Raw genomic sequence first — 27,425 nt, 5'->3', positions numbered from 1 at the left:
GCACAGGGTATGTTCCCAGTTCCTTCATAAGGAATCTTAGCCTGGCTCCAGGCACCTCAGTAGAAACTAAATCTCCAGGGGCAAAAGAGAAGTCTCTCTTGACAAGTGGCGTCCTCACCGGAGGCTTCCAAAGCCTGTAAACACTGCATTGTCTTGCCAAGGGTGAGTTACTGACTGCAGAACCTGCCAACTGAGGGAGGCTCCACCCACAGAGAAAGCACAGCACTGCTCAGCTAAACACCAGCCCTGAACTCAGCTCACACACAGAGTCTCCTCTGGCCAAATCAGACCGATCTTTGTCACTCCACTTGGAACTCCTTGGAAATAAATGCTCGGCTGGGGACATCCTTTCTGAATGGATGCTTCTGTGCAATCTCAGCTACCTTCTTGCTCGCTCTGGGCAGTGGTCCAGTTTCCTCATCGATAAAAAAGGGATAGTGCCTTGTCTCTCTTACCGTATTGGGAATGTGCAACAGAGAATTGTATGCTTTAAGCACTTAACTTGGATTATCTCATTAGTCCCCCCAGTAACCCTATGCATTGGTACAATTATTACTCTAAATTTTTCCCACCTATGGAAAATGAGGCATGGAGAGGCCAAGTAATTCATCTGAAGTCACACCGCAGGTAGGTGTCAGGGCTGGGATTTGAACTACATCTGTTTGGCCCTGGAGCCCATATTCCCAACCACTACGTGAACTGCCTCTACAGTATCACCCGGCCATGATTAAGTGATAAAAACGGAAACAACACATAGGATGAATGGTCAAGATGACCCAGGTTGTCATATAGTTAAAAATGTGCAACAGACCCATCCGCAAATCTGGCTCTTTTAAATCACGGATCATCAACTCACTCATGGCCTCCATTTTCCTATCCGTAAAGTCAGGGTGGTGGACTCGGCGAGCGTTAAGGTTCCTCCTCCACTGACATTGCTGTCCGAAGTCAGAGCAGGGAGAAACCTGAAGAGCTTGAGACAGCCTTCAGGTTAAGCTATAGGTTTTGGAAGAGTGGAGGGGAGCAGGCAAAGTGGGGTGCAAAAATAGCGCGTGTTCGTTTGTGAGGATGAACAGGAAGAATGGGCAGCCTGGACGGGAAGAATTTAAAAAGGAGAGATGGAAAACAAGGGGGCTAGATATTATATGTCTGTACGGATATAGAGATGGAAGGGACGGAAGAAGTGAAAGAGGGAAGGAAAGGAGGGGGAGGGGGGAGGGAGGGAGGGGTGATTGTGGAACAAGGGGGCCTGAGAGCTACGCTGAGGAATTTGAGTTTATCCTCTAGGCCCCCGATGGCCTGACAATAAACGCCTTCACTGTGGTGAGGTGAGAGCCTCCCCTGGACACTATGGCATTCTCCTGGTTGATTTTTCATTCTATGGTCTGTCCCTTCCCCCAAGTCATTTCCTATGTGGCCTTCTCAATCATTTTTCTAAAATGTAAATTATGTGGCAACACTCTTGCTTAAAACCCTTCAATGGCTGCTCAACACTTACAGCATGCCTTCCATATTTATACTTTGTGCACAACAGAAGGACTTTCATTGTCCAACATCCCAGCCTGCCTCGCGAGTCTCTTCACCTGCTCCTGCTTCCCCAGGCACCCCAGGTTCTGGCCATTCCAAACCACTCATGGCCCCTAAAAGGTGTTGAACATTAGCATATTTTTGTTTTGAAAACAATCACTTTGACTGCAGTGTGAAGATCAGATGGACTGGAATGAGGGTAGCAGAGATGGAGAAAAGACAAATCTCAAAGAAATATATGAGAGGTCAGTGGATAAGACTTTGAGGCAGATAGGATGTAGGAGTTGAGAAGGTAGGAAGCAAGATGATTCCTGGGTTTCTGCCTTTCACGACTGGATAAAAGGCAAAGACAGGAAAAATCAAAAGAGACCCATGGCTTGCAGGGAGATCATGAGATCAGTCTGAGACATCCCAAGACTGAGGTGCATTTAAGACATCCAAGTAGAGTTGTCAAGAAACCCAGTGGCTAAAGGGAGCCTCGAAGCAAGTCTGAGCAACATGGGGGTAACAAAAGGTGTGGGCTTGATGAGATTTCCCAGAGAGAATATGGAGAGAGGACGACCGGGCCATGTGGAGTGAAATCCCAGCACCGAACTGGTTGCTAGAGAAGGATCCAGTAAAGAAATCTAAACAGTTGTAATTGAGAGTAAGGAGAGAGCATTTCATGGCAAGCATGCTCAACAGTGCCAACTGCTGCTGAAGAGTCAAGCTGAGGACTAGAAAAGTCTATTATGTATAGCAGGACAAGGCCATTAGGGGTCTGGGAAGACCTATGTGGGCAGAATCACAGGGATGAATCCAAATTGGACTGAGGTGAGGGCTGAGTGGGAGGTGATCAATAAAGGCAGTACGGACAAATGTTTTGAGAAATATGGCTGCGAATATGGAGGAAAGAGCAGCTGGCAGTGAGTGGGGTCGGGGTGGGGGGAGTCGAGGGTGTCTTTTTCTATTTTCTTTTCTTTTTTTAATTGAAGACACCTGAGCATGTTCTATAGCTGACCAGAAGACTTAGTTAAAAAGGATAGTGTAATGTATGATCACTTATCACATGGATATATTTTGTTGACTCATTTGCCTCATCTCATTAGCCTACATTATACAAAATCAAAGACAGTGTTTTATTTTTGTTTGCCCAACACTAGCATGGTATCAGGCACAGACGCTCAGGATATGCTGCTGGTTGTTGGAGGCTGCGAACATCATTGGGATCGCCCTGATGCCCTAGGGGAAACATCCAATGCTAGGAACTAGAAAAGAAACAGAAGTATTATTGATGCTTATGAACTCAAACATGAGTCTTGAGATATTTCAAATTCTTAACACATGTCCGAAACCCCAGACACTTCAGGGTAACAGGAGGAAGAAAGGATTAAGATTTCTCTTTCCTTCGGCAGGACATGGTCACAGCCAAGCAAAAGTCATAGACTTTATACCCCATTACTGTTCTTGCATATTGTACTGATTTCTACAGCAAGACTCTTCAGAGATGTGAATAATGATGCATCCTTAGTCTTAGGGCCAACTTCTCCTCTATCCTTGCTTGGTGTCAATGAACCAGCCCTGACAAAGTCAACTGATGGTGCCTCCTGAGAGGCAAGTCCCTGAGAATCCCGCCGCCCTTTGCCTTCATTCGTTGGACCACATGTTGCATCCTGCATCTGAGCAGCAAAATACAACCACTGCTAAACAAATAACGGGGTGTGATCTTAGCAAATTTCCCCAAACTTCAACATTACTTTCTGACTGAGTAGAAAGCTTACTCCCCTGCTGAAGACAAAGAAGTTCTCTCAGAGGACAGCTTTGCCTTTCTGACCTTACATCTGATTTCTCCATGCTGCTGCCCAGCTGCCAAGCCCCTCTAATTACCACTGCATTTCACATGAGAGGTGAGGAAAGGACTTGGTCTCTGGTCCAACTCTATCAATCACAGGGAGATCAAGGCAATGAAGGGAAGATGGAAAAAAATCCCATATTCTTTAATGAACTCACCTCTCCAACTTCAAAGAGTCTGTAAACAGCTGAGAATGCTGACTCAGAAAGAAAAAACAGAAGGCTTGTGGCCAAAAATATAGAGGTACTTTAGACCAACATCTTGAGTCTGGCTAAACCTGTCCGATCCGCCTGACAGGCACTTCTGGCGAAATGTCAACCACATCTGGAGAGACACAAGTTCACTACCCTCTTGATCACTGCAACAGGATGACAGGGTTACTATTTTCAACCTAGAAAACTGTCATGTTGTGGTTGGTTAGCACTTGCCATATTCCTCCCTCAGTTGGCCACTGTTCAGAGCCTGGTGCAGCACTGTCAATGGACAGGGTTGGTTCGGAATGTCATACGAGTGGGCCACGGTGAAGCTTGGCTGCCAGGAGCCCAGCTAAGCCACGAGATGGCAGGAAGCAGCTGTCCAGAGACGAGCACCTGCCCGAGGGTTAGGGGAGGTGGGCTTTTTGTGGGTCAGGGCTTTGAGCCAACATCGGCGTGGAGTGTGGCCAACATACCAATCTTTTCAGCCACAGATTCCCCCAAATGGGTTGGGTCAGTAAATTCCACATCAATCTCCCGGTAAAATAACAACAACTAAATGAGATCATCATGTCAAGAGTGTTTTATAAGTTAAAATAGACTAATAAAAGTTCGTTTAAGAAAAGTATGTTCAGCATAATCAATGACAATAGCCAAGACACTCACTGAATAAATACTAAGGAGAAACCCTCTGTGCCTTTCCTCAAATAATAATCCACACAACGGGTACCTCAGCCAGTCCCTTGGTCCACGTGTATCCTTCAGTCTGGTCTGTTGTGTCTAATATATCCCTATGTAACCCAGAGACACTCACTTAGGAAAACAGAGACTAAATGTTTCCTAAAATTTTGACTGAAATAAAGATCACTTACTTATTAGGTAAGACTTTAAGAATGCAGGCTAAATGCTTGGGTGGTGGCAGGGAGGGCTGAACTGGCAATTCAGATATTTGGGAATGGTCTCAAGCTAATCAAAATAAGTAAAATTAGGTGAAAACCAGGTCACTATTTATTTGCAAGTTTCTCCTGGTATAAATCTATAATCAAGAGTAGCAAGACGCTTTAGTCTAGGTTCTGGGCCTCTGTTTTCCCAAATGTAAACAGTCAAAGCAGTAATACACAGTCAATCTACTGTGAGTGATCAGCGGTATTGCATGAGATGATTAATGCTTGTTCACGATGAGTGCAAAATACTAATAAATTAGCCTCTGTTCGTTTCCAAGGAAACTATACCAATATAGTAAAAAGGGCATTAAAATATTCGCCTTGCATTACTACATTTGCCTATTACTAAAGTCCAATGTTGTAATAACAAACCAACCTGGGAAGAACATTTCTTTAGTTTGAGGATGGTGGGGTCACCTGATCAAGACTTTGGGATGAGGGTGGGTGTTGGCTGGGGCGATAGCAGGCCCTCTCCTCCAGGTCGGAGGGCAACAGGCCATCTCAAGAAGGTACCCTGGAGAGAAAAATCAAAACTTCCAGCAGGTCAGACTAGCTCAGAGCAACTTCCAGACACCAGGGAGTGGTTGTATCTGGGTGGAGATTCTTAGGTCAATGTTCTGGGAGTCACAGACACTCACTCCAAATGAAATCAGGGCTCCATCCAATCCTGCCCCACCCTGACAAAGGCACTGAGCAGCAGAGGGCTGTAATCAATTATGTCAGTTTCTAAAAAAAATCAAGACAAAATTCAACGTGACAGCTCAACACCCAAGAAATGGAACCAAAGGGGCCTTAGGAATAACTCTTTCAGTCACTGGAGGTCTCCCATAGTTTTCAGTTTAACTAAGAATGAAAAATTTTTTAACGTTATTCAATATATCAAAAAGCTAATACCACCAAAAGCTATACGTAACTAATATCTTATTTGTCACGTTCACACGGTCTTCCTAGCACTTTCCTTTGCTTTTTAAATTTCATTATTTCCTTCACAAGCCAAACTTCATGACCTTAAGGACCAGGCCTGAAGTTTAAAGGCATGTGCAGAGTCTTCATCACAGGGGCTCCTGTTTGCACGCTTTCCTGTCCAATTAGAGAGAGAAGGGCAGTGAGATCCAAAGCTGAGATTATTCTGTTTTTCACAATCACTGGTGAATTGTTGCCTAAGGTGTTCCCAAAAGCAGGATCTGAGCAGTGAGCAAAGGCAGTAAGAAACTTCACCCCCAGAGCTAAGCTCAGAGAATGGAACAAGGCAGGCTCTCAAAATGCCTTTCCAGTGCTCTCTTTCTTGTCTTTAAAGATCTCATGTAAATCTGGAGGGCAAAGGTAGTAGCTCAAATGAGTCATATCCTCATTCTTCAATCCCAGGAAGTTTCTGAGAAGTGGAAAATTCCATGGGGCCACAAAAATTTAGAAATTAATTCAAGACTGCAAGATACTCTAACTCTGTATGGCACCAAGTACAACACTTGGCATATGAGGAATGCTCAGTGAGCTCTAGTTGAATGAGAAGAATGCAGCCACCTACTTGAAATAAGATTACCCTCAGCAGAAGATCACTGTTTCCATCTGTAGCTGCGCTAAGATCAGATACTTACTACACTCTGGCTTTTCCAAAGAGCTTTCTGCAACCACGAGTCACAAGAAGCTGACTGACGCCAGAGCTGAGCAGCTCACCTCACCTGGTTCACATAGCTGGTCTGAAAGATGTATTGTTTCCTCACATGACTAAGCCTCTAAATTTTGGCTTCTTTTTGCCTTTCAATTGGATTTGAGCAACCTCTGGATACGGATAGAATTCTTAAGAGCATTGCCCATTGAGAACTTCTGAAACCAACCTGTTTTGATGTCATGAATGTCTCTGATGCTCATCTCTGTGTAAGAAAGAGTCCTTCAGGGAGGGGGTGGGAAGGTAATGACATTCATTCAATACTCCTGGTGGAGAGGCAGCGTGCAAGGAGCTTTAGAGTATTATCCTATTTGATGCTCACAACAACCCTCTAGGATATCTGTCACATAAGAAAATCTGTCAGAGAAGGTACCTGAAGAGGCCAAGGTGAAAGAAGCAGAAAAGGGCAGTGACAAGTTTAGAATCCAGATATGAACATGCTCTGGTTCTCAACCATTCCATTAAATGGTTTTCAATGGAAGTATTCTTCACAAATTACAGTTATATCATTACTTATAATCAGAATTAGTGAAGAATCCTATAGCACAGCAGTCCCCAACCTTTTTGGTACCAGGGATCTTGTGCTTCTATGAGAACCTAATGCCTGATGATCTGAGGTAGTGCCGAGGCCGTGATGCTAGCGCTGGGGACCAGCTGCAAAGACAGATGAAGCTTTGCTTGCTTCCCTGCCGCTCACCTCCTGCGGTGTGGCCTGGTTCCTAACAGGCCACAGACCAGTACTGGTTGGTGGCCCAGGGATTGGGGACCACTGCTATAGCAAATTCTGTTCTCAGAGCCACCATATTCTGAATACGCCAAGATGGAATGTGACTCTCATGGCCTTTGCTGTCATGTGCATAATTAGGATTTATATAATATCAGGTAAGGGAAGCTGCTATGTAGGATATGCCTTTGAGAGAGAGGAGAGGGGCCCTTTATATATAAGATTATACACACACACACACACACATATATGTGTGTGTATACATATATACACACACACACACACATACATACATTCTCATATTTACAAATAGTATCTGGGTAACCACGAACAAACTGAGCAGAGATTAATAATACATGAGAAACCTAAAGAATTTTCTAGGCTCTCTCACCTGAGGCACACGGTGGTAGCCATCCCATCTAGAGGCCCCTTTCTTGAGAAATTAAATATGTCAGATCTTAATTCATTCAAGAAATACATTCGAGCCCCCTGTCACAGAGCCACATCCAATATGGTCCTGTGACAAATCGTTTATGAATTACGCGCATTGCAGTGGGGTGACAGAAGGTACAGCTGCGACCAAAGCCCCAGGAGTAGCCACCAGGATGCGATTCTGAGTGCAAAAAATGAATTTGTGAAGAAAACGGCATAAATATGGTGAGAAGTACTTTCATAAATACATCTGATTAACTGTTGCTACAGGAGGTATTTCATTTGGTAAGAACCAAGAAGTCCACACGAGGCCATAACATCAGAGACACTTTGAACTGGAGAAGTTTAACAGGACCCTGTGAAGCCTCCTGGAAGCCATTAGCGCAGACCCAAAGCTTGTGCTCAGATGCTGGCTCGGACCATCAGGAATCGTTTCCCTGGTGTTGCTCCCCATTTTTTTATGTTTGGGAGAGAACTGCCAGATACCCCTTGACCTCTAATTGCCAGCCACATGTTAAAGAATATATATACACACGCATACACACACATGCACATATTCCCTCCTTGGCAACATACATACGACATACATAAATGTATACAACATACATACATAACTGGCCAAATAGCCTGTTAGATGAAGTAAAATATATCAGAATTTATTTAGATGTACTTTTGGGCTCTCACAGTCATGAGACCAAATGGGTTCTGTTCAAAATTCTATATCCTATTTGACTTAAATTGCCTCAATATATGAAACCCAATATAGTAGGCTGACTACTAGCAAATTATTCAACGTACCCCAGTGCAGGCACTTCAAGTACAGAGGCTGTTGAAAGCATCAGGGTTGCAATCGGTTTCCACAGTTTACCATGATAGACTAACTCAAATCCCAGGAAATGTACTTTTTGGGTATGAAGAACAACAAAGTCTGAGCAATATATAATTTTTTGTTACATTAAAAACAACAAAACAGACCACGTCCTATTTCTGGAGGGCCAGGCTTGACGAGACTAAAAAGAACAGAAACCTCACGATGGCCCATAAAGCTTCCTTTGCATCCGTAGGGATAGCTTGTGTACAGAACCATTCTCAAAGTTATGTGGCCTCTAGAAACCAGAGGGAGATGCAATAGCCCTGACCGTACATACATTTCCCTGACAGTGTGTCACAAAAGTAATGACAAAGTTGTTCAGTTGCTTCCAGATCTTACTCTGATCTGCTTCACTACTAACTTTTATGATGTGTAACACATTACACACCTGTAACTGCTTGCATTTCCCTCTCAGTCCTATCTCTTGGTGGGGGAGGTAAGGCAAGGACTATAAGCCTCTTACAAACAGAAAGACCAGAGAGAAGTGAAAGGAGTTTCTAAAGCAGGGATCCCCAACTCCCAGGCCACTGACCAATACCAGTCTGTGGCCTGTTAGGGACCCGGCCACACAGCAGGAGGTGAACAGTGGGTGAGCCAGCTTCATCTGTCTTTGCAGCCACTCCCCAGCACTAGCATCACCTCCTTGGCTCCATTTCAGATCATCGGGCATTACAGTCTCATAGAAGCACCAGTTCTTGGTGCCAAAAAGTTGGGGACTGCTGTTCTAGAGGACGTTCCCACCAATTCTGGCCCTTGCTCTGCTTCTGCTTCTGTCTGAAGACGGACCACAGCTGCACAGTTCCCTTACAGGACAGGCTGCAGGGCAAAGAGGTGAGAAAGACTGTGAAAGAATGCTGAAGTCAGCTGCATGTGAGTCTCTGAGTCAGCATCTTCAAGACCAGAGTGGTTATTGGGAAACAGACTTCTCTCCCACAAAAACCCCAAATGCAACAGCAGCCCAAGAGCTCAAAGCCAACACACGTAATTTCAGAGTGGGAGCCCCACACCAAACACGGGTGCCAAAGAACTAGGGGCTGGAACCCCTCACCGCCCACTCTCAGCTGCCTCCTGAACAAGCTACAGTGTTTGGGAGACAACCAACAAAGAGCTGAGCGACACATCAGTGTACAAGGAGCTGCTGCCTGGACGTGTTATCAAGTCCTGCCCGGAGCTGGGCTGGGTTTTAAGTCCTTCCTCAACGATCAAAACAACAGTGACCTCATTCCAGAAACTGCTATCTCCAGGAAAGCTTGGATAGCTTTACATCTCAACGTGCTGTTGCTTTTAAAGTGAAGGGCTGAACAGGCTAGTTGGGGATACAATGCAAAGAAAGTCAAAATGTCCCAATTAATGATGGAGTAAAGTGATTCAACTTCAAGTGCTTCTTAGGATGCAATATTATGTGAAAAAGCAAGATACAAAATTGTATACAGCCATAAACACACACACTAACTTAGAAGGGAAAGTTTGGAAGAAAAAATATTAATTTTTTAAAAGTATGAGTGATGGAATTATGAACAATTTATTTTGTTTCTTTCTACTCTTCAGAACATTCTTGAGCTCAGAAGATACTCCAGCTACCTGGAGTCATCTTCTTGACTAAGTACACAGTTTTGGAAGGAATATTTGTGAACCAGTGAGGGAGGAATTTGTTCCTTGCCTGGTCACCAAGGAGACAAATGGCACAAAATGACCACACATCCATTGACTTCCCTATATTTTTCAACTGTCCTTTAAAAATGTGTATGCCTTTTCCAATAGTGGGGGAAAAGACACCCCATCTCAGAAATCTGGGGAGTTAGTGACTTGAATAAAACGTGCCTGTGGATGCGTCAAAGGGCTTCCTGAACCTCCCGTTTCTCCACCCAAGGACATGCGAGTCTCCCAGTACCGCAGGACTGTACGGAGTGAAGGGAGGAGAGAAGGAGCACTGGGGTGTGGCAGAGCTCAGGAAGGCAACATTCACTCAGAAGAACTGTGGGTTCTGGTGGTCGAACCGAAAAAGCTGCAGATTCACTCAGCTACAAAATATTCCTATTTCCAAAATGACAAGTTTTCCCTATTGAGGCCACTCACACCTCATCTATCACCTGTCCCCCACTCCATCCACTCCCTTATCCCTCCCCCACCCCCTGACACCACACCTCTAGTCTCTCTGCTGTGTCCACAGAACCATCAACATCTGAGAGAGGGAGAGGAGGCATCTACCTTGCTCTGGGCCGTTTCTGGCCAAGTACCACACCAGCTCCTGTATCTACATCTTCTTCAATTCTCAAAATAATGGAGAAATGAGGCGTGTTAGGCCATTCTTAAAGACAGAAGGACTATAAGTCTGGGACAGCCCAAGCAGTGGGCTGATAAATCGCAAGGATGAAACTTGCATGTGTCGTCTGACTTGGAAGTCCCTGCTCCCAGGCAAGATGGACACAAGCAGCCTTCCGAATGAAGACCCATCAGAGGATTATTTCCGACTCTTGAGGGCAAAAGAAAACATTTGCTAATATGGTTAAAAACAAAACACTGCTGAAAGCCAATTACAGACACTGCCAGGCTTCTTGGAGCTTTTATGTTGGCTGCTAAAGGGAATGGAAACTCCATCGCACCATGCTAGGACTTCTCAGGCAAAGTCCAGAGATTTACAGGGAGAAGGCCGGCCCCTCCCAGACACGGGGCAGCATCTGTGGCTTGCAGAGGTGTGTGGCATTCCAGAGGTGTGACTCATAAAGGATATGGTGGTCAGCGAGTCCTCCTTTTGTGCCAGGCAATGTGCTAGATGATTTATACACATCCTCTTATTGCTCACAACAGCTCTATGGCCAAACTGACACAAGTAGCAGGTGGTGTTATTGGATTTAGAGCCACATCTGCCTGATCCTAAGCACTTTTTCCACTAACCCAGACGGAACCACCCAGCTAATCCCAATCCATCACCACTTTGACAGAGAAAGAGCGGATCCCTGTCACATGTTCAGCACATCAAATTCTACCTCTTCCACCTACTTTACTCTTCTATGACATTTGTATGTCCTGCACTTTCTGGAGCAATTCCAGTTTTGAAAGTGTTGGTCACACTGCACCCAAGGGTGTACTCATACTTGTCCCACAGTGCGGTCAGCCCCAGGAGGCCTCCCTTGCTAACCCACGTCTGTGCAAACCTCAGCACTTGTTTCTTCCATGGAGGGACGGTTACTCTTCCAACAATGACAGATCGTTTGTATGTTCTGATTTGCTGCACATGTGTGTGCTTTATCTTCCCTGCTATACTCTACATTCCTTTTAAATCAACACTTCTCATTCTCAAGGAAGGAATCCTGGAAACAACAGAATACACACATAATGCGCAACAGGATACACAGCAGAGGAAACTACTATCTTGCCTAAAATTGTTCTGCTTACTCTGTTTGCAGGCGGCGTGGTGTTAAGTGGAATGACCCTTTGGAGACACGCTTTGCAATTTCTCATCAGGATGCAACTTCCAGAGTTGCCAAATTGTAATTTAATTGGAATCCATGCAAAGTCTTGTGCTTAGATTCAAAAACTTAAAGGCTCAAACATAACACAATAAAAACTTGGCTTGGCTACAGTTCCTTCAAAAAATTAAGAATTTTCAGATTTTGGTAGTGAAGTTAAAAACAAGCTCAATGGTATAATGTGATTTGTTTAACAGAAAAGAAAAAGAAAAGTGGACACATGTGTTAATGAAAGCAGAATGTGCAGATCACAGGAAGCAAGTGTTCAGCTGAGCTCTGGGGCCGAGCCCTTGTCATCCGGGAGGACAAACAACGTGCTCGATTCCGAGAAGCACACTGAACAGAACGTCAGAGCCCTCAGAGAAGGAAGGAACGTGGTGTCCAACCTGGACAAGGAAAGAGAACAGAGTACCTTAAAGTTTTCGGATGTTTGACAGGTTGACATGTGGAAGAGGGAGTCTAGAATATGAACCCCATTGGATGGAAGTTACTGAGAAACAATATTCTGTAATATAAAAAGAGACTTTCAAACCATGGCTGTGGGAGGCAGAATATGCGCCCTGCCAAAACGCCCAGCCTAATTCCCAGCGCCTGCGTCTGTGTTACTGTACATGGTAAAGGGACTTTGCAGATGTGGTTAAGTCAAGGATCTTGAGATGGCGAGCCTTTCCCGGATGATTCTCATTGAGTCCAACATAATTGTAAGGCTCCTGACAATAGAAAGGCAGGAATGTCAGAGAAAGAGATGCGACAGAGGTCTGACTCAGAGAAAGATCTGAGGATGCTATGTTGCTGACTTTGAAAATGGAGGAAGGTGCTCCAAGCCAAGGCATGCAGATGGCTCCTAGAAGCGAAAAAGGCCAGGGAACCAATTCCCTCCAGAATGGAATGCAGCCTTGGTTGACACGTGGACTTTAGCCGAATAGCATCCATTTCAGACTTTGACTTCCAGAATTACAATAGAATAAAGTTGTGTTATTTTAAAACACTAAGTTGGCAGTAATTTGTTAGAGAAGCAGTAAGAGATGAATGTGACGTCTAACAAGGGAATAAGCACTACTAGCCCCAGTGAGCTCCCTGTCCTGGAGGCAACCAAGAAGAGGCAGAACATCTGCCTGTCGTGAATGCTGTGCAGGCAAGTCCTGGGTGACTCACAACAGACCCTCCAACTCCGATAGTCCACAGTCATGAGGCCGCGCCTTCCCCTGCTTCTGCATTCAACACGCTGGTCCCCACCCTGAGGCCTGGTGGGCAAGACCCGCGCTCCTCTCCCCCTAGGAGGACGGTGGTAGCAAGTGAAAGGCATGCTTTAGGGGGGTGTCCTCGCAGAACCTGGGCCCGTGCCTGGCTCAGAGAAGCGCTTGCCGGGGCGCCTACCTGAGCAGAGGACTCCTTTGTTCCTGGCGCAGGAGAAGTTGTCGCACTCGCAGAAGGGCCCGTAGATCTTCCCAAACTCGCTCTCGAAGCAGGAGCACTGGTTGCAGCTGCACTCGCCGCGCCCGCTGCACAGGGGCTTGCCCTCCGCTTCCCGGCACAGGTTCTGGTACCCGCTCTGGCTCTCCCCTTCCTGGCACTCACACCTGGTGCCCAGGTGGCTAGGGTTGCACTCGCACAGGCCGCAGACGTAAGTCCCATTCCCGCTGCATCTGGGGCTGTCCAGCTCCAGCCCTGTGCTGCAGCCACACTGGCAGTTGTAGGTGACGCCCACCTCCAGGCTGTCCCGGAACCCCACGGGCCGCAGGGTGAACACGTGCTCCATGTGTTTGCCTGGGCAGCTCCGGGCCTCCACCGACACCTCGAAGGACACCTGGGCACAGAGAAGAGAGGGGACAATGTGGCCACTGCCAGTCAGGGCCTCCGAGTATCTGCACTGGCCTCCCAATCACCCAGGGGCCCAGACCAAGAACAGGTCCTCTGGGGTCCTTGATGGAGAGCTGCAGCTAAATCCATTCCTGTCCACACACACAGGGAGAACCCCCGCCATGGCCCAGGGAGGAAGCTGCCCCACTTTACTGAAGAAGAGAATATCCGGGCACACCAACATCTGGCAGCACTGTGTGGTTCTTGAATGTTAAATATCTCTTTTAATCTGCCCAATCCTGAGGAAATGGGCTTTCACAGAAAGGTAGAAAGGCTTTAGGTCACACGGGTCTTTTTACCCCCTTTCTTTTCACTTCTATCCTATGCCTTCCATTTTGAAAGTCATTTGTTCAACAAATACTTACTGGGCACTTCCTCTGTGCCAGGCACTGCACTAGATGTGCTTCCTGAGCTCATGGGTGCTGGGGTCCACAGAGCCCTCTGTAGAAAGGTCTCCTCCCTGCCGGAGAAGGGACAAGAGGACACCGGTCCCTCCCAGCGTGTCTGCCTCCTCACAGGGGCTTGCCCTCCTGATTTTTAAAAAGTCATCAGTCACCTAAAAGGGTCTGAGTGGTCCTCACAGCTGCATCTTTCATAATCAGCCCATGGCCCTGGGGTCATCAAGAAGAGTCATCCCTGATAAAACACTCCACGCACATGCACAGACTTCTTTTTAAACAAAGCATGTAAAGAAGGCTCACTAACTCCTTCTCATGGGCTGCCTTGGAAACAGGCAGCGAGATGGACCAGGCTGGCAGAGGACAATGCAGGAAAGATGCCTGTTGACTGCCCATTCGGCTGGAATGTGAGGAAAGCAAGGACACTGCTCGGTGTGACTCTCTCAGGAAGTAGAGCAGGACATCCACCTTTCCTCCTCCCACTGAGAAAGGAGCCACGCGCGGCTAGAATCATCCAGCAGGACACCGTGGAATTTCACAGACGGGGAGCAGCCACGCCCTGACCAAACGCCATCCTGAACTGCTTCTCCCCTGAACCGTGGTGCTCCCCAAATACACAGAGGCTTGGGCCCACTCCAGAAACTGACTCATGGTGTCTGGCCCAGATGTCTTTATTTTCCAAAAGTTTCCTCAGGTTACTCTGAAGCTAGACATGGGATAGAAACCACTTTTAGCTATTGTATTCTTAATTCTGTTATTTGGGTTAGAATAAAACTGATTTTTAAAAAGTCATCAATAACTTGCTTTACTGGGTACTCTTTAAGTAATAATGTATACTTCTGGGAAACATGGAAAATATTTTCTCTAAATTTCTACAGAGCCCTCTCAGTTTGAGATCTTTACTATAAATTCTAAAAGGTTTCTCCTAAGATTCTGTGAGATCTAAGGACACCCCAGGATGGGGACATGTGAAACTGAGCAGAGGACAGTCCTGGCTCTCTAGGTCGAGACCGTCTTGCTTGGCAGGAAGCCATGGTTCCAGGGGACTCGACAACAGATACCCAAGAGTCAGCGTTAGCCACAGGGCACCACGGGAGATGCTGTTGGGCAGGTGAGCTGAGGATGATGACCAGGAGCCAAGGTCAGAGGGCACTGGGAGAACCAAGCCAGCTGCAGACAGTTGGGGCTAGCCTGCCCCTGTCCTCCATGTCTGTGTGGAGGGTGGCTGGAAGCAAAGGGAGAGACTGACCGAAGCAAATTCAAGACTGAGCTCCAAAGCCCTGAGGTACAAGTGGGCTCCTGAAGTAAGGAAACAAGATGGGAAGCCACCCAGGATCTGCCCTGTGTAAACATACACTAATAGTTACCAGGTGCTGAGCACCTATGTGCACTAGGCACTGTGCAGGCACTTCCCTGAGCATCTCCTTTACAGCTGGGAGGGCAGGGCTGGGCCTGTGCTCTCCTTGGCATGGCATCTCTCAGAAGAAGGGAAAGAGGTATATGGCCAGCGTCCAGATAGGGGTACAGAGGGAGAGGTGGCCCAGCTCACTGTGGGAACTAGATGGTATCCCCCAAGGTGGTAGCCAGAGAGGCTCTTCCAAATCTTCCTGCTCTGGCTGGAGATGACCCGAGCCTGCAGCTGCAGGTGGGGGCGAGGGGCTGAGCCTGATAGAAGCCACCAGGGGGTCATCAAGAATGCAGAGTTGACCATCCCTCCCTTCTGAGGCTCAGAGAGAAGCCACGACCTGCTCTGCAGCCTACTTCCCAGGGCTACCTCTTTACCGCACTTAATTAAATGAAATGCCCTTGCCCCCAAATGTACCTATGAGTCAGAAGTGTAATAAACTATGAAGGAAGAGGTTGGAATGAGAGCCACAGGCATTTAATTATTGATAGGCTGTGGGGCATGTCCATCTGTGAGCATAACTTTTCCCCCAGGGAAACCTGCCTGTGTCAAGGGACAAAGTAAAAGGGAGAATGAAATCTCCCCAGCCCTGCCCATGTTTCTGTGCTGGGAGTAGGGGAGGTGTTAGGGGAGCCCCTGAATCAGGGCTGGCAGCTGATCTCCCAGGATTTAGAAAGGCTCAGGCCCTGTCCTTCTGGTAGGGGGAGCAAGGAGGACCTGGTTTTTAAGCAGATTTCAGTGGTCTTCTTTAGTCCTCGCTGTCTGGCCCTGTGCAGCCTGGCATGCAGCCAGCCACCTTGATGACCAGATTTCAGCCACTGGGTCTCAGGTCCCGTCAGGCACAGGAATGCCATAAAAAGCACTTTGGGAACAGCAAGTAAATCTGTTCTGCTGCCCCTCCTTTCAGAGTCCATTTCCCTGAGGGATCAGGAAAGAATCTGGAGAGTCTGGCAGGGGGCTGAAATGAGGCATCTCTCCCCTATTGGCTGTGGCTTCCAACTGATACTGAAGGCTCCTCAGTTCCTGGACAGTTTCCATCTCCCACTCTGAGATTCCAGAGGAAGGTCACGGATGGAGCAGCCCTCCCTCCTACCCAGTCCTGTTATTTAAACCTCATTGGGATGCTCCACGCTCCCCGGCAGGGCTGCAGGCCTGATCTACCCTTTCAAAAGGGCTTCCCAGCACCACCCCGCAAACCCACCCGACCCAGGGCTGTGCGGATGCCAAGTCCACTAGGAGCGCAGCGAGACAAAGTGCTGAGCGTGGCGCGGGCTACAAAGCCCCAAAGGTGGAGACAGGAATGGGGATGCCGTGAGAAGCCCACCACGGGCTCACGGGGTCCTTTGTGCTGGGCGTGAGTGCTTGCCATACAGCTGGCCCCTCGCATACTGATTTGTTGAAGCCAGTTCATGAGAAAACTGACTCCCAGGGCCGGGCCACTCAGTCACACTGGTTGGTGTTGGGACCAGGGGAGGAAAACCAGGGGAAAATCTGAAATCACTGGAGAAGAGCACCTTGCTGGACTTGGGGCTTCCAAGGTTTTATTTATGTAATATTTCTCTTTGAGAACATACTTTCACCTCTTCTGCTTCTTGCCTAGACAACACCTCCTAATCCAGAGAACACAAGAGAGTCATAGGACCAAATGCTCTGGTTGGAAGTGACTACAGACCTTTGCCTGCCCACTCCCACCCCTGTAGGAAGCTTGAGTTATGAGCAGGTGAGATCCACCTGGTTGCCACTTTAACTCAGCTGTCCCAAGGCTGCCCTACACATGTCCTCATCCATAGGCCAGATCCTGAGACACCTGCCGAGTTTTATCCTGTCTGCTTTCACTAATCCCTCTTCTTCAGGTGAGTCCCAAGGCCCTTCAGCTGTTGCCTCTACTCCTGCCTACGCCCTCGCTATTCCCTGACTTGTCCATTACCCTCGCAACCCTCGTGGCACTAAAGAATGGAACCTCCTTGCCAAACAGTAGCCAGACACCTTAGCTCTGTGCACATGTCCTACCGGGATGGCCCGAGCCTGCCTCTGCAGCCCCACCCCAGCCCCACCCTCAGGTCCCCAACCCACTCCCCTCAGCTGCTTCACACCTAGAAAAGGGCGCTGTTCTTTCCCAGGCTCACAGACTCCTGCCGCTCGGCACATGCGATGCCCTCTAACGGGACCTGCCCGCCCTCCCTTTCTGTGTCTGAAAAACTCCTACTCATGCTCCGAGCCTCGGCTCAAACAGCTCCCCTCTGCAATGTGGGGCCCCTCTTCCTTGGGGCTCCCGTAGCACCATGCCCAGCTTTTATCACCACACCTGTCTGTCACCCTCATGGCATGAACTTGTCTGCATGTTTATCTCCTCTACCGGATTTGTCCTTGGGACAAATATCAAGAGGGAAATACCCACATACTCAGGAACAAGCCTGCTTGCCAAAGCCCAACTAAACTCTAGAGAAAGTTCAGCCTGAAAAGAGGAACAGAAAGTTCACCTTCTTAGCCTGGAGTTAAGACAGCAGACTGGTCCCAGTTGGACATGTACATTTCTTTCAGCATAAAGGGGATTGAGGGAAAGCCCCCCAATTTCCCCACCAGGGCCGGCTCTGTGGGCATGTGCTTATGTGGATGCACAAAGCCCCACCCTCAGAAGGGCCCTATGCTTAGTTCAATGCTCTGCTGTTATCATCTTGAAGTTCTTACCTTTTTTTTAACAAAGACTGCACATTTTCGCTGGGTTGTGCAAATTATGTAGCAGGTTCTTCCTCCCACCACCTCTGGGGCCCTTAAAGCAACAGTCTCCAACCTTCTCGGCACCAGGGACCAGTGCTCCTGTGAGAATCTAATGCCTGATGATCTGAGGTGGAGCTGAGGCAGTGATGCTAGTGCTGGGGAGCGGCTGCAAATACAGACAAAGCTTTGCTCCACTTGCCTGTCACTTACCTCCTGCTGTGTGGCCCAGTTCCTATGGACTGGTACCAGTCCACGGCCCCCAGGGTTGGGGACCTCTGCCTCAAAGAGCTCACCTCTTGTGGTCTGGCTTGGCCCTATGAGCAGTATCGTGTCTGACTATGACAGGTGAGAGGCCGCTGCTCTGTGCCAGCCTGTCTTCCTCCACAGAAAATAAAAGCCCCACAGCTCAGGGCCATGTGATCAAGACCCTTGGACAGCAAGACAACCCTAATGTTGAGAGGAGACAAGGAGCCAGCATGGACGCTTGTTTTAGGGTCTGCCACTGTCTCCACCAGCCGTGGCCCCTTGGTTCCCGGTGTGGGGTGGGGTTCCTGCTCACCGTATGGAAGAGACATCAAGGGCGTGTGGGAAATACGGCATTCTTCTTCCTTTACTGTTTTACATGCTCTACAAAGCATCCCAATACATCAGACATTTTCCATTTTTGCAGAAAAAAATGCCATGTAAAATTGTTTTCTGTCTTCTGGACAAAGTCTTTATATCCTAAGGTATCCCGGCAAAAAATAAAACCTGTACACAAGTGAGTCTACCTGCACCTAAGTGGCAACAGTATCACCTCGGGCTTCTCTGAAGCTTCACTTCCGACGTGCATGAGGTATGAGGGAAGAAGCACGGACCTTGGCACCAGTAGTTTCAGCTTCGACCCCTGGTGCTTGGGCCTCACCAGCAGGGGGACTGCCGACGAGCCTCTCAGGCTCCTCTTGGAGACTCAGTCTTTCTCACATGAAATGGGTAAGTAATGTCTATCTTATATGCAGCTGCGGAAAGTAGAGGAGGTAGCAGTGAAGCCCGCTACTGATGTCCTGGGTGCATTATGAACCCCAGTAGATGGAAACTCATGTTATTCCCTCCATGATGGGGAGACGGTAACTAGTGAGATGATGCAGTTTGGAGTAAAAAGGTCTTGGTCAGAGTTTCAAGTCTGCCACTCGTTAGTGGGGTGATCTTGGGTAGGTCATCACATCCCCAAATCTCAGCGTAGACATAAATAAATGCAGTGCTGTGTTCCCCACCTGAGCCACAAGTGTGCGAACTGGATATGGAAGGTGCATAAAGACACTCAACAAACTTCATCCCTTGCATGGTGGCCCCTGTTTTTCATTATCCTTTGTTCTGAGACGAGCCCTCTGAAATAGGTATGATAGAGCAGAATTGCGGACACCAAGAAGCCAGGTAAAGGTGATATAAGGTGCTGGCATAAGAGTCAGAAAGGTCTGACTTTGAACGTTTGCTTTGCTACTCACTGGCTGTGGAGCCTTGGACAATTAATTAAATTCTTTATGCCTCAGTTTTTCTCATCTGTCAACATGAATAACAGTATCTCCATCACAGGGAACTAGGTGGGGAACAGAGAGCTAACTCACTGTCTAGTGAGTTTGGGGCTTCCCAAAACTAACTGCAATTTTCCTCTTGGGTTTCCATTAGGGATCCTGATATTCTTAAAACGGTTTTACCTTTTTTGCGTAAGGTGGCATAAACTGGCTTTAGTTTTTTGTATCCAAAAAGAATTCTGACTTTAAGTTGTTATTATCAACAGACACCAGTTCCTTTGACCTTTCTGGTTTCTAGACAAATCATGTTACTTTACTCGCCACTTGTCCTTTTAAAAAAAGAACTGAACATAAAACTCCGGATGCAGTCTGACCCACACAGAGAAGAATGTAACCATTATCTCTGGGATGTCAAATCCCTTCTGTTAATGCAGCTTCGATTGGCGTAATTTTTTTTTTTTTAAGCAACACTGTTTATTTACAGTGTTGCTGCCAGATCATTTCCTTAAAAACTACTATCAAACCAAGTTTTCTCTACCTTATTAATATTCTGAATGAAATGCAAGGAATCAATTCTGATGATTCCAACCCAACTCAATTTTGAATAATATTTTAAATCTTGGTTTTCCTATTTTATAAAGTAATCTGTTTTCTCCAGTTTTGTGATCTTCCCATATTTGATAAGCAAGTCTTCCATGAGTTCAACTCAATCCAGTAGTAAACAGAAACGGAAAAGAAACAGTTGGAACCTCAGTCAAGTCTTCCACGCTCACAGAAAGTATGTTTACTGAACTACAGATATGCCTGACTGTGCTGCCATCGACCCACGTTAGTTATCTTATTTGTAAGGATATCATTAGAAATTGTCAAGCGCCTTCCCGAACCCCGGCATCCTGTGTATGTTCTGCACATCCTCTTTCTTCTTCTGTTCTATTGTATCTACTTCTCCAAGTAAAGGGTTCCTTGTCTGGGTGTTTTTCATGCAGCATCTCTAAGCTTTCCTGACACGCTGCACCAAACATTCCATCTACAGAGCTGCAGAATTCGCTTACATGTTGTTTTTCCTAGTTATTTCTGCCTCTTTCCATTTTTCATAACTATCTCTTTAAACCCTGTGACTGTGAGGCTCTGTGTTTGTAAAAAAACAACAGGATTAATCATTATAATTAATGAAAACAACATAAATGTCTTACAAAATGTGACGAGTATTAAAAAATAATGGAAGTGCCTTTAATGAGATGAAGCTTTCCCCACCCAAATAGTTTGTGTATATGTAAAATAACATCACTTATCACTAAATAAGACAAGGATCAGCCTCAATTCTACTCCTATTTCTTATTTGTATAGATTAAAGCCCTCGCTCCAAAAACACTATTCACATAATTAGGAAGATGGGAATAGAAGGAGTTTTGTTACAGAAACATCATCGTATTCCATGAATGCTTTCTGAGTTAAATGCCATAATCATTTTTCATGCTATATCTGACAACTTGATTAGGCCTTCTTTCATTTTTTTTTTTTTTAAGCAAAGAACTTTGGGGGAAAACTGTCTTAGAATAAGACCCTAGGCATTAGGGTCACTATGTCAACATCAATACCATATTTTGAATTGTCCTTTGTAGGCCAAAGCGCCACAGTAATATTTAGAAAGAGTAAGATGTACGCCTGTGTGTCGTAAAGAGGGCAAAGGCCAGTTTTAAAAGGGAAGGAAGAAGAGGCTCGATTATGAAATATGAGAAAACCCCAGAAGACTGAGGTGTAATCAGTTGTGTAGCTATACCTACGTCTTTAGGCAGGTTGAGTCTGCTTATGGCCACCTTGGCCATCATTAGTGCTTTCAGAAGATATAGTCAGTTATTTTTAAGGTCCCCATAATTTTTCTGGTTCCAACCAGATTCTTTTAGTGGAAGAGAACTTTCCCTCACTGCCTTTCTATTTTCTGAGCAATGAAACTGTTGACAAAGCAAGGAATGGATCTCATGATCTGCTTCTGGAGCAGAAACCTCCAAAAGATGTGTGGCTAGCCCTGCATCAGCCCTCTGCCTGCCCGGGTGCCACGGTTCTCATCACTCACATATCCTCTTCTCTCAAGCCATCCGTTTGGCACACAGGCACACACCTTTACATGCAAAATTGCCTCCCCATCATTTAAATATATCCACTTAGTCCGCACAAGGCATCTATGCCCTCCATTGCTGTAGTTATCCATTCCATCTCATCAAATAGAAGAAGTAGTTGAATTTCTTCATTTTTTTACAGAAGGGAAAAGTAGGGTCAGATTATCCAAGACACAGGGCAAGCTGTAGAACACTATGGATGAACGCCAGGTCTCTCAGATTCCTGACCCTACTCTCCCACCTGATTTCATCCCCGTCAAGTGAAGATAATAGTGGTTTAAAACACCAAGGGCACAATGTCAGCCTTAGGAAGTCTTAGAGGGCAGTGTACCGAGGGCTGTCTATTGACTGGGGCTTTTTAACAAGTCCACCGGGCACTGTAAAGATACAACACAGAGCAGGCTTAGGAAAGTCCCCCAGGCTGCGAGTTGGAAGACAGAATACAAATTACTAATAAGTCACAAAAATTATGAGAAGCCAAAGAATGATGACAAATGCTAGCACAAGTGTCATATAAAGTGTTGGTGGGGGGGTGAACTTACCGTATCACCAATCTTCAGGCCCTCACACTTCCTCTGACCAGGGTAGGATACACCGTCCTGGCAGGTGGCAGTGAAGAATAGGTTAAGATCCTCAGGCTGATCCCAGACCGACAGCTCTACCTTAGACCGGATGCTCTGAACAGAGAGAGAAGATGAAGCCCGAACTGCTTAGTAAAGGCTGCTGCCGAGATGCTCTCCATTCTGGTTCCCTGACACCCACATGGATTTTTCTCACTCAGAAGGCTCAAGCCAAGACCAGAGCCATTTCCCTCACTCATTTCCCTCCCTCCACACCCATGCACCCATCTTACCAAACCTGGCCTGAGGTCTCCCTCTAGGGTCTTGGCAATGTTGATAATAGTTCACCTGCCATGTGATATTATTATCTGCTTCAAGGGGTGATGCTCTGTCCCATTTGCCTCCAGTTACCTCTCCTCCCACCCTCAGCTTCAGACGTGCAGCCTTTCCACATGCCTAAAATAACATTCCTTAGCTTAATGGCTCTTCTCTCTTCTCTTCCCCTGGCTAGCTCCTAATCTTCCTTCAAAAACAATTCAGCAAGCATTTTCTCCAGGAATCCACCCTATTGTTCTTCATACCCATACTCATCCCCCATCAGGTGAGGTTTACCTGAATGAGGGTAAACTACACTATGAGAGAATAACATCTTTTGTGTGGATTGTGTTCTTAAGACAGTGAATGAAATGAAAATTAAGCTAAAATTTCCTATCAGAATAGAAAAAAAAAAAGACTGAAAGTACGAGATGTTAAAAATGATATGGTGCAACGGAACCCTCATACTCTGCTGCTGGAATTGTAAATTGGTACAACCCTTGAGAAAACCATTAGGCAGCATCTACCAAAGCTTAGGCTAACCTTAGACCTACCAATTCATCCAAAGATTATATGTAAAAGACATGTGTACTGGCCAGAAGACAGGTACGGAGATGTTTAAAGCAACACTATCTGTAACAGCTACCCAAATGCCTATCAAAAGTAGAATAGGTTTCATTTTAAAATTGTGGTATGTTCACATAATACCAAATGGTAATGAAAAAGATTGAAATATGACTACATGCCATGACATAGATGATTCTCATAAATATAAAATTGCCCCCCAAAAGCCAGACACAAAAGGCATAGATACTGTATGATTCTATTTATGTGAATTTCAAAAGCAGGTAAAATTATTGGTTACCCTTGAGGGAGAGTATTAGATGAGGACACAGTAGGGGCTTCTGGGTGGCTAGTAATGTTTGTTCGTTTTACCTGGGTGCTAGATACTCAGGTGTATTCAGTTTGTGAAAAGATTATGTAATTTTCTGTATGTCTATTTCAAAAATTGCCATTGAAAATCTCTAAGGAGGATGTAATCCGAAGACTAAAGGCAAATAAAGTAATTGGCTTGTATTTTGAGGCCATATCTTACAAAAAAAAAAAAAAAACCCACCATTTTTGTACGCTAAATACAGTATAGCAGGACATACACACTCTGAGAGACACATGGACACATGGAACCCGAGATGGACCGATGGCCTGTCTGACTCCCCATTCCTTCTCAGGTGCATTCCAGGGCACACGGCAGGGAACGGAATGGCAGGCAGAATTGCCTTGTACTCTCACGGGGTTGCTTTTCTTCCTTTTCTCTTTCTTTGCTGAGCATGTAGTATTAAACCTGAGTAAGTTAAATATGCAGTTTCCCCAACAAATTAACAGCTGGTTAAAAATGCTCTCTGTAAAAAAAAGTAGTCTCTCCCTTTGCAACACATTGTGTAAGTGCGTCTACAACTCTAAAAATACTCCTCTTAAATCCACTTCCTCTTGCAAGTGTCAGCCAGCCTCAACTGGCAAAGGGCTGCGCGAGCACCAGTCCACACACAGGGCACTCCTGCTGGATGTGGCTACTTATTTACAAATCTGTTTTCCCCACTGAATTGTGAATTCCAAGGGCCGCATTATATTTCTCTCTAGGACTGAGCAAAAACTTTTGTTGAATGGACAAATGGAAGGAAGAATGGATGATTTAGGAGTAGCTATGCCAAAGGACTCAGGCCTAGTTGAAGAAACTTAAATGAAGTTATTTTTGAAAGATGGTTTTTCAAAATTTGCAATTGGGAATAAGTATGAGGATGAGGCAAAACAGTATGTCATAAAAGGGCTAGGAACTATGTAAAAAATTACTTGGGAACAGTCATGTGAAATATGGCCTTGTGGTTCACAAACAGGATGCTGTGAGGAAGCCTCAGCCCTCCCCATGAAGCTCTGCTGCAGCTGCCACCGGAAGTGTTAATGGAGAATTAACACTGGTTAATTCCCTGGCAGAGGGAGAAAGAGCACTGGGGACTGGGGCTCCCACTCTCTGAGTAACCACAATAGATGGAAATTGAATCCTATGTTCTACTCTGGTCATAAAACCCCAAAACCTTGTGTTCTGATCTGAAGTTGTATTATTCCTGCTCACTACACAGTTTCCAAAATCAGAAACTCTTAAGATGATAGAGGGGGTTAGGAATCATGGAGATTTTATGGAAGCAGGAACTGAGGCCAAAGAAAAGGCCTCATCCAGGGTCACCCAACTGCCAGCAGCAGACAGGACCAGAACCAGGCCTTCTGATCTCCACACAGTGCTCTCTATAAGCACCACACCCAATACTTCTTTCTTTAAAAACTGGCTCTGACTATGAATCGTGTGAACAGTCAGGTCGTATTCTGCTTATAAGCGTCAGTCTCCACTGAAAGACTACGAGCTCCCAGAGGGCAGGACTGTGTTCTGTTCACTGTTTTATTCCCAAGGTCTAGCACGATGCCTGCCACATGTGAGGTCATTAGTACATAGTTGTTAAATGAATGAATGGAAAACAAGATATAATAGAGAATTAAAGCCACAGGCAATGCAGGTCTTTTACATGAAGACTTATGAGTGACTCCCGAAATTTAATTAACTCCTACCAGACTTGCCCCTGAAGGTGATTCCTTGCTCCTCATCCTTGGACAAGAAGGCAACATCAGGAATGTCAGAGGTTTAAAGGCTATTAACTACTCAGTCAGGCCAGGTCACGTCTGCAAGCGCTCTAAGTCAGACCAGCTGTGGTGTGGGTGGGAGCAGACTTTATGGCAACAACAAAAAGAGAAACATGTGCTCAGCGAGGAGAAACATATACCAAGGCCTCTGATGTCACCCTCCACATGCAACTCCAGTGGTTTCCAGCTCGTTCTCTTCTTCCCCACTCTGAAAGGAGGCCCAGTAAGTTCTGAGTCCCACCTCCCTTTTCTCGATGCGACATGATGCCAGTGTTCTGTGCGTGTGCTGCTGGAACTCTCTCTCTGAGCGCTGCATGATAACCTCTCACCTGCACTAACTGCACAGCAAAGCTCCACATCGCTAAAGGCCCTTGGGAGGACTTGGTGATCTCTCACAATGAAAAATTTGGCACAGCAAGAACAAATGTGTAAATCGAAGCCCAGAGCTGAAGAGTTCTCACTGTGAAAGTTACATATGACAGGCTCTATTCTACAAGATGTTAAATTAAATACACCCTTTCCATTTTGCTCCCTCATTATCCTAGCTAAATACCACAGCCACTGCATCTGTTACATAAGTTCCAACTAAAATCTTTTCCGAACGTCCCCACAGATGGCTCGCCAGCACTCGAGGGGGGAGGTAAAAGTCGACACCCATACTTAGTCATGTGTTGCATGACTCATTTAAAATCCACCACAAACTGCTGAGATGGTAAGGTGACACAGAGAAATGCAAACAGTCTATCCAGTTACAGCCATGCATGGACCCTGACCGGGGAGAGAAACAGGTAAAGGGATAACCAGAGCTAACTGGAGCCTCTACTGCGGGACATAGCTCGCTCTCACAAACACACACACACGCACATGCACCCCATACCACGCACACACCACACACACACACACCTTACCCCACCCTACCACCCCTCGACAGGTACCACACCAGAGGCTCAAACCCAGAAGCAGTGCTGGGGGCTGAAGTCCAGCTCTGGTCTTCCACTCGCCAGAAATGCCATCACCCAGTGAAACAGGTAAATCAATGTCGAGCACAAACGTATCCCCAACACAACTTCCACCGACTGGGCTTTGCCCTGAGCGCCTTGCCATTCCACATTTCTATATTTAATATACTCCTTTAAAATTCCCACTGATAAGAGGAGCAAAAGTAAACAATTACCAAGGACCCCACCTTTCGGAGTGATGAATACATTCAATATCTTGATAGCAGTGACAGTTTCACAGGTGGATATGTGTCAAAACTTATCAAACTGCACATTTTAAATTATCTCTCGATAAAGCTATATTAAACTTTTTCACTGACAATAGTCATTGTTGGTAGTATTCCAGAATCGCTTTTTTTTTTTTTTTTTTTTTTTTTTTTGCTGCTTTCAGGTTTCTTTTGAAGAATCGCCCATCTTTTAAAAATTGAGCTTCAAATATTTATTGATAAGTCATATATCTCCTTTCCTAACACATTCTCAGAGGAACCAGTTGAACTCAGAGTTCACATTATAGTGCCAGGTTCCCACAATTTTTCGGGGGATTCATCCCAGGCTCCAAATGTAGCTTCCACCGGGAATAAGACTGTTTTCCTGCTCATCTGGGCCCAACTCAGTAGCAGAGAAGGCTCTCCACTCTTCTCCCAACCTCCACCTACCAACACAGAGCCTGCTTCCCCAGGTCCCTAGATTTCCATTAAGAAAATGAATTTATATATCAGGAATCCTGCTCAGGGACAATGCATCATATCTCAGAGAAGAAACACCACTAAGCGCTTACGGACTCCCATCCAGGGAACCAGCAACAATGCCTCGTGCTCCCTGGTTTTGAGCAGTTCCACACACAAGTGTGGGCATGCAGAACTGCTTAGCCACACAATGCTGACTGAGCAGAGTGTTTTATTTTCTTTTCTGGCAAACACAATCCAGCTGGTTCTGAACATCATTATGCTCTCCTTTATTAAAGCCGCAAGGAGCAGAGAGCCTGCGCTTTTACCAAGAAATGTTCTTGGGAGAGCCCCATAAGTCTGTCAGCTACCCACAGGGGCCTGGACTGGGAGCTGACTGAGGATGGAACTCCTGGGAGGTGGCTCTTCCTCAGAAACCCAGGAGAACAAACATCCTCGCCCCACCCCAGAGACTGAGATATAGTTTCTCTTTAGCCATTTCCCCCTCAAAGGTCCTGGGTCAGCAGGAGGTAA

The 27,425-nt window shown here is 46.2% G+C and overlaps 1 protein-coding gene and 1 long non-coding RNA gene across 2 annotated transcripts in view; both read right to left on the bottom strand.

The window, feature by feature from the left end:
- Positions 1-27,425, bottom strand: part of ITGB5 (integrin subunit beta 5) — a 104,137-nt gene that overhangs the window by 18,334 nt on the left and 58,378 nt on the right. Inside the window, exons 9-10 of the mRNA XM_016135183.2 lie at positions 22,208-22,342; positions 13,034-13,463 (exon numbers count right to left, since the gene is read on the bottom strand). Coding sequence (XP_015990669.1) covers positions 13,034-13,463; positions 22,208-22,342 — 565 coding nt within the window. The remainder of the gene's footprint in view (positions 1-13,033; positions 13,464-22,207; positions 22,343-27,425) is intronic.
- LOC118601702 lies at positions 2,623-6,743 on the bottom strand. The gene is made up of 2 exons (XR_004950537.1): positions 3,514-6,743; positions 2,623-2,771 (listed from the first exon to the last, which is right to left on the bottom strand). It is a non-coding gene; the product is annotated as an uncharacterized LOC118601702 (long non-coding RNA).

The sequence above is a fragment of the Rousettus aegyptiacus genome, unplaced genomic scaffold, assembly GCF_014176215.1.
Source record: "Rousettus aegyptiacus isolate mRouAeg1 unplaced genomic scaffold, mRouAeg1.p scaffold_m13_p_4, whole genome shotgun sequence".
NCBI lineage: Eukaryota > Metazoa > Chordata > Mammalia > Chiroptera > Pteropodidae > Rousettus > Rousettus aegyptiacus.
Note: the sequence above shows the minus strand (reverse complement) of the source record. Positions and strands in the feature narration are given on the sequence as shown.